The sequence below is a fragment of the Vitis riparia genome, chromosome 14 (assembly GCF_004353265.1).
Source record: "Vitis riparia cultivar Riparia Gloire de Montpellier isolate 1030 chromosome 14, EGFV_Vit.rip_1.0, whole genome shotgun sequence".
NCBI classification, from domain to species: Eukaryota; Viridiplantae; Streptophyta; class Magnoliopsida; order Vitales; family Vitaceae; genus Vitis; species Vitis riparia.
The window spans coordinates 10,723,259-10,731,301 of NC_048444.1; the positions used below are offsets into that span (position 1 = coordinate 10,723,259).

An 8,043-nucleotide genomic window follows, 5' to 3' on the forward strand; every position below is an offset into this window, starting at 1 on the left:
CTGGTTCAACACTGGTTCAGTCCAAAAATCAAATCATGGTTCAATTTACGATCCAACCGGTCCAACCCAGGCATTCTTTCATCATTGCAGTGTTCGCAGGTGCATGGAAATTGAATGAATTCTAACTCGTGTCATTTTAACGACAACTAACTCATTTCAAAATCCACAGGAACTGACTTGAAAAACAATTTTTCAAAATCATTATTATAAAGGAAAAAACTTATCAAGGGCTAATCTTCTTATTATTGGCCTTGGGCCCAGATTGGCCCAAGTCATTTCAGCTACATAAGGCGGGGCATGAATATTTTCCATGCGATTTCCCTTGACCCCCAAGCTCATATTTCTGGATGCTTTTTAACAAAAGCCATGACTTGCTTTAGTGATTTGGAGTTTTGATCTATTGTAAGTTGTTAAAATAAAAAATAAAAATGGCTCATTTCGTTATGTTTTTTTTTAAACTTATTTTTGAAAACTTTTTTTTATTCTTTAATTTAAAAACAATTTTTAAAAATAAGTTTAAGAAAATATAATCAAACAGGATTATATTTTTCTTTTGTTTTCTAAAAACTAGTGAAAATAACTTTTACTTATTCTCTAAAAATTATTTTTTATTTTACTTTGTTTTTAAAATTTGTTTTCAAAAAATAATGATCAACAAATGTTAGAAAATTTTAAAAATAGTTTTCTATTTTTAAAAATAAAAATTAGTTTTAAATCACATGGCCAAACAGTTTTCAATTATTGGAGTGTAATTGACTCTTTATAGTGAGATATTAAGTCAACTTCAGAATTGAATTATAAGGAAGTCAATACTATATATCTTATAAGTCCCAATGGTTTCTATTCAAGCTCATATATTTTAATGACACAATTCATGAAGGTTCAATTGGTTCTTAGTTTACTTATGTGTATAATGATGTTTTTGGTAATTGTGCATGGTTGCACAAGGGTTAGTGAACTATATCTTTGGAATGAGGTTAATTGATTAATTGAAGTTCTATTGAGTTAATAAATCAATTAGGACCCTTTTAGGACTAAATTAAGTGATCCAAGTTTAAGATGAGCTTAAGTCACTTAATTCTAGTGGGAATCACTTATAAATACCCCTTATGGGGTTGGGATTTTAGTCTTCATCCATCATTCTTCTTACATTCTAAAGGGAAAACCCTAGTTTCCACACTCCAAATTTTCACCATTTGAGTACCAAGCTTCAAGGAAGAGTCATTAGACAGAAAATCGTGGGATCATAAGATATCTAACAACCACTACATCATTCTTTACCATAAGGAAATGATTTTAGAACATTTAAATTTGAGATAACCACTCTAACCTTGTTCTACTAGATCTTGAAAGGTTTTTAATTATTATGTTTCTGTTATGCATAGGATCTAGTAGCTCTAGGAGTGGATGTATCACCCCTCCTGATCCTGGGATTGGGAACAAAGTAATTCAAAGTTTTTAACACTAGGATATGATAGTTGATCAAATAATAAGAAAAACTGTAATTCAAGGATGGTAAAGGTAATTTTAAGAGGTTGATAACTTTCACTTTATTATATTACAGACACTAATTCATAGAGAAACTCTATACAGTGGATAGTAGGTTACAAATCCAAGCACCTAGTGTCTTGTTATAATATACATATGGTACAATAGTGTAGTTCACTATTTGTAGTCGAATGTTGAGTTAACTTCAGAATTAGATTCTAAAGGAGTCAGTATTGTCCTATAAGTCCCAATGGTTCCGTTTGAGCTCATATACATTGACACAATTTATGAGAATTTGATTAGTTCATGTTTCACTTGTATGCGTAAGGGTGTTTTAGTAACTACATAAGTAGGCATAGGAGTTAATGAAAAGTATCTCTAAACTGAGCTAATTGATTAATTAGAGGCCTATTAGATTAATTAATTAAATATGACCCTTTTTGGGCTAAATCAAGTGACCTAAGCTTAAGGAGAGTTTAAGTCCCTTAAACCGAGTAGGAAACCTATAAATACCTCCTTAGAGGTTAGGGCTTCAACTTTTCTTTCGTCTCCATTCTCTTTCACATGTCTAAAGAAAGAACCCTAGCCTTCACTCTCCAAATTTCCACTATTTATGTGCCAAGCTTGAAGAAAGAGTTATCAAGTGGCAAATAAGGGGTTTACGAGATCACTTTTGACTATCGCAACTTTCAATGATGTTTTTCACCACAAGGAATCAATTTGGGAACATTCAAATCTTGGTAAGTAGCCCTAACTTGTAATACTAGATTCAATTTTGTTTTAAAATCTATTGTTTTCATTATGTATAAGATCTATTAGTCTTAGGAATAGAAGAATTCACCTAACTAGATCTAGGGTTAGGGAATGTCCTGGAGTAATCCAAAATTCCCATCGAACCAGTATTAGAGCCCTTGGTTAGGTTTAAGGATTTTAAATCTATTTTAGGATGTGCTTACCTTAGTTTTGCAGCGTTTGATATTCATCTCACCTAAAGAGATGAATAAATGAATATTATATTTCAAATATTCTAATGAGTGTGGTTGATTTATGTTTATTGCTTCTCTAGATGAGTTGTAAGCCTTAGAAGAGGTGTAGTATTTTCCTTTGATTGTAAAGATTTGTTTTTTATATTCATAGATTTGTTGTAAATTAACTTCAATTTGAAAGGAGTATTGTACCTCATATAAAGAGTGCATTTTAGATGACACTTCTGGTTGTTTAATCTTAGAGGTAGAACACCGGTTCCTTGTTGCACCAACATTGATCTTCAAGGAGGATAGATCTAATTTAAGGACAATGCTTTGTGATACTTTAGTAAACCAAATCCAATAATTATCTAAACTCCATTTCCCTTTCCTTGATTGTTAGTTTTTTGGGCTAGGTTCAGTTCGGAGTTAGTATCAGCCATCAATTTTCATTTTTTATTTTTCCAAAAACAACATAAAGTTATCAAATATTTATTAAGTGATAAGTTTTGAGGTGAAAGTTTTGCATGGTCAAGTAATTGTATATAGAAAGAACTAATCCTATATGAGTATCAAGATAAATTTATAAGAGGAATTATATTTATTTTATTTATGCTTGTAATTAATAAATTTAATAATTCAAATTCAAATTCAAATAATATCAAAACATTGTTTTTAAAATTTTATATAAATAATATTTGCAAAATTTAAATGGTTTTTAATTAGTTTTATCACGACCTCCAAGGTCAAGAGATTTTGCCACAGTTATCACTACAACCACAGGGCTGAATATTTGTTGGGAGCTTATTTATGTGATAGGTAATATCGTCCCTAAATACATATTCTTGGAACATATATTTGGTTTTGGTTTCAAAAAATTTAAAGAAAAATGTAAGATAAAGAAAAAAAAAAAGAAAAAAAAAAAGAGAAAAAAAATAAAAATAGATTTAAAATCAATAAATTATATTTATATGTTTCTTTAAATTTATTTAATTTATTTTCTTTTATTATATAAATATTAAATAATTTTAAAATATAAAAATTTTAAATTAATTTTAATTATATTTAATTTTTCTTTTAATATTTTTCTTGATAAAATAAAATATAAGAAAATTGTTTTTGTTAATATTTTTTTCTAATACTTTTCCTGAAATAAACCTAGTCTAAACGTAAATGACTCAAAATTTCCTCCAATTAAAGGAAAGAAAAAAAAAAAAAAAAAAACTCGTCTCCTTTCCTCGAAGTTTCTTCTGAAATTTCCAGTTCAAATTTGGTTGGTGGACAGTCAACTCTATGTATTGCGTCAACGCGATGATGTCAATCATCTAGATGAATTCCTCGGCTCACTGTTAGTTTTCTTTATTCTCATTTTCAAATCTGTGCATGCAATTCAAACTTGGATAACTCAGCGTCATATCATATTAAACCTGCCGTTGTTGCCAAGTCCATCCTAGCCGCCATTAAGCTCTCTTTTCTACTGTTGGGAGGATGCAGGCTTTGACAAAATGCCATTCAGAAAATGAGGAGTTTCCGTCATTTTCATCCCAAAGGTTTATGTATTCAGTTACGTCATTTCCTGCATCACCAAGTTTTAATATTTTAAGGCTGACAAAAAAAAAAAAGGAAGAAAAAAAACAATGAAGAAAAATAAAAAATAAATTTAAATTCAATAAATTATTTTTATTTGTTATTTTAAATTTATTTTATTTATTTTAATTTATCAATATAAAGATTAAATAATTTCAAAATATATAAGTTTTTAATTAATTTTAATTAGATATATTTTTTTGAAATTTTTTATAATACAATTAAACATGAGAAAATAATTTTATTTACCATTTTTTTTACAAGAACCAAATATAACCTATTTTTTTTTTTTTTTTTTTTTACTTTTGAATTAATTCTTTTAGGCTATGTTTGGTTTTAGAAAAAGCTAAGGAAAAAAAAATTATTAAGAAAAATATTTTCTCTCATTTGATTTCAATATGTAAAATACAAAAGAAAATAAAATATAATTAAAATTAATTAAAAATTTATGCATTTTTAAATTATTTAATATTTATATAGAAGTGGAAAAATAAGCTAAATAAGTTTAAAATAGTATATAAAATAATTTATTGATTTTAAATCTTTTTTCTTATTCATTTTTTCTTTATATTTTATTTTCCTCGTATTTTTCCTCACATTTTCCAAGAACCAAACATAACCTTAACCATTGATATTCATTGCCTTTTAATTATCTATTTTTTTTTTTATTGTATAAGAATTTTTCAAGGATGAAAACTTTAGGACAAGTTTGAAAATTATTCTTGAAAATAATTTTATACACTTAATTAGAATAAAAACATTGTGTTTGTTTGTGTGAAAATATTTGTCTAAAAATTTGTTAAGAACATTTGACAATTTTTTAAAATAGACTTAAGGTGTTTTAAGGTATTTTTTACAACATTCTAAGAAATAATTAAATCATGGAGAATATGTTATTATCTTTTGCATTATATGTGAGTGTATCATGTCTTGGTAAAAAATAAAAGGGTGTTTGCTTTTTAACTTTTTTTAAAAGTAATTTGTTTTCAAACTTTAAATTATTTTTTTTTTAAATTTTTTTATAACTTATTATAAATTTTTTATTGAATAAAAAAAATAACATATTATTTTTTTTCATATTTAATAGAAATAAAATATTATAAAAACAAACAACTTAATATTTAATACTATCAAATACTATTTAGTTTTAAATTCTATTTAAAATTAAGAAAAAAAAACAAACACATAAGTAAAAAATACTATATTTTTTTCATATTTCAAATATTCCCTAACAAAATTTCATTTTTTCTGAAAAAAAATTGATAATCATTTTTAGGAACTATATATATATATATATATATATATATATATATATATATATATATGAAAAAAACTAATTTTTTTTAGATCAAGTAAAAAGACTTGCGCCTTGAGTATTATGCAGCACATAATAATAATGATGATGATGAAAGAAAGAAAATCTTACAAATGGTAGGTGGTTTGGTGAAAGAAAGAAAATCTTACAAATGGTAGGTGTTGTGGTAATGTGAATTTCACATTGTTTGACTTTTAAGCCATCTGGAAGATACTTTTATAATAGTCTACCACCTCTTTGAAAATCAATCTGAATGAATGACTCAGATAATGAAAAGTGCTCAAATAATTGAAGATATGATAACTTTATCCTGTCCATAGATGACCCAATGAAAAACAAAATTTCTTTCGGCTTTTTATGCTTCTTGTACATGTTCACACTCGAACAAGCCAATTTGCAAATGTAGCTCCAAAATAGGAGCTAATATACTACTTATACTACCAAAAGGTAATTTCTCCGTCCAACTGAAAAATATACCACCAATCAGGTTGTATCACTCGTATATCCTTGAGTCTTATATTTATTTATATTTTAGTTTTATTAATTTATAATCTTGTACTTTAATTTTATTTATTTATACCGACATCCTATTTAGACTTTATTACATATATCAAATTACTCAATTTTCATCACACAAATCTAATGATCGGGAGGGGGGATTGGGTAGGCATTCATTCGATAATTTAATGTTTTCTTTCCAAAATAACTAAGTTGTTATAATTAAACATTCTATATCTTAATTTAGGATTAACAAATCCTATGTAAAATGATAAAAAAAGTAAAAATTGAATGACTTATTTTATCCTATTTCATGTTTAATCGGTAATAGGATAAGATAAACGGAATAATTTATCCTATTATATCACCAATCAAATAAGATATATGATATGTTATCCCTTTTTTTTTTTTCATGTTATATTTAGTCAATTAAATATAACATTAATCTTCTTGTTCTATTCACTATAAAAAGTAAAACCTTAAAAAAAGAACCAGGTAATTAACATTATATTTTACACTTTCACCCAAATTATCTCTACATCACTTGTTTTTGCTATAGTCAGGGACTAGTCATGGGTCAACACAGGCTTTGATTTCTCCAAGACTATGTCAATTTGAGTGTCGTATGTGGGCAACACAATTCTAGAAGTATAAAAATATTAATAGTACTTAGGATTTATGATTTTATTAATCCATTTTGAGATTGTGTCTCATTCCTGAGGGTAAATATGAACAAAAGAGCATTATTGTTCTCAGGTGTTGTTCAACGAGGAGTATTATGAAAGAAAATAGTCATCGTAGAAGCCGGGCCGAATCAAGACAATGAAGGAACAATTAAAAAGAAGAAAATGGAAAGGAATACTAAAAATGGTTTTGGGTATTGAGCCGATGGTTAGTGTATTTAGGGAAGAATGAATGAATAAAAGTTTTGACAAAGGGAAAGAAACAAAGAGTATTTTAGATATTTAAAATAATTATTGATGGGCCTTTTCCAAACCATAGATTAAGATTAGATGAGCTTGGGGAAGAGGCAAAGCGCTAACTTCTGGAGACGAGACACAAAAGTCCTCCCTAACCGGGGGCTACAAATAGACCGCATACTTGTTTAATGCACGTGGAGAGCGCGGGTCAAACCGACTTTGTGGACCTGCGGTCGTCGCAGCTTATTGGTTCCCTTATCACCCGCGTATTTCAAAGTCTGCCCTCTTATCTTTCTCCTATTTAAAAGCCCTCTTCAGCTTTAGTCATCTTCATCTTGTACCATTTCTGTCTACCTCTCTCACAAGTTACACAACCACCGCAACCACAACAAAAAAACAATGGAAATACTGTCATTTCAGAAGAGCTTTGGCTTTGGAAGGCACTGGAGAAGGGGGAAATACCAACGACTGGATGTTGCAAACAAGAGGAACGTGAAGATGGTAAGGTTGGGAGGGAAGCAGCGGCGGTTTTGGAGGATCAGGCAAATCCCAAAGCTGCATCTGAAGATTATTTCGCCTTTGAAACTGCTTGCCAAGCTTAAGAATGCTTACGTGAGCATGATGCTCAACTTGTCTGGGAGCGTGGGGGCCTTGAACTCTGGAAATGTTTTTGGTGGAAAGCGGGTTCCAAAGGCCCGACAAGTTCCAATAGCTTATTCAAACGATGAATTCGATAATAGGCTGGTTCTTGAGATTTACAAGTCGATGATAGCTTCTCGTGAATTAGGATACATGTAAGGTGATTGCTGTATTTATTTTCTTAGATCAGTTTTTTCCTTTTGTGAGTAAAGACAAGCTGGTGTTTTTTGCTGAAAATTTGTTGCACTCAATCAAATGATGAGACACAGTATGCAGCAAGATCATGCAAAATCAATACTTAACGAATGTATTCTTTTATTAATTTTTTTTTCTTTTAAATTATTTGCACTAAGTGCATCTTAATTTGTTGCAATTAAAGTTTGAAATATTTGTAAATCTGAGATATATTGGTGCTTGAATTTTAGAGTTATATCGAAAATATCGATAAAATATGAGAGAATATTTTGATAAAAATATTGATGAAACGAAAATTATTAAAAATTTATGAAAATGTTCAGAAAAACTAAAAAAAAAAGGGATATTAAAATTATTTTGTAAATATAATTAACTTAAGTATGATTAAAGATAATATTTATTAATTTTTTAAGAAAATATTTATATCAATTTATTT

General features: G+C 28.1%; 1 protein-coding gene across 1 annotated transcript; it reads left to right on the plus strand.

The window, feature by feature from the left end:
- The first annotated feature begins 7,172 nt into the window (after positions 1–7,172).
- LOC117930456 lies at positions 7,173–7,571 on the plus strand. The gene has a single exon (XM_034851114.1). It carries the CDS (start codon positions 7,173–7,175, stop codon positions 7,569–7,571), a length of 399 nt encoding a protein of 132 aa, XP_034707005.1.
- Positions 7,572–8,043: the final 472 nt, after the last annotated feature.

Bases quoted from the DNA above. Each gene is read 5' to 3' on its own strand.
- LOC117930456 (XM_034851114.1), top strand. From the start codon at position 7,173: ATGGAAATACTGTCATTTCAGAAGAGCTTTGGCTTTGGAAGGCACTGG.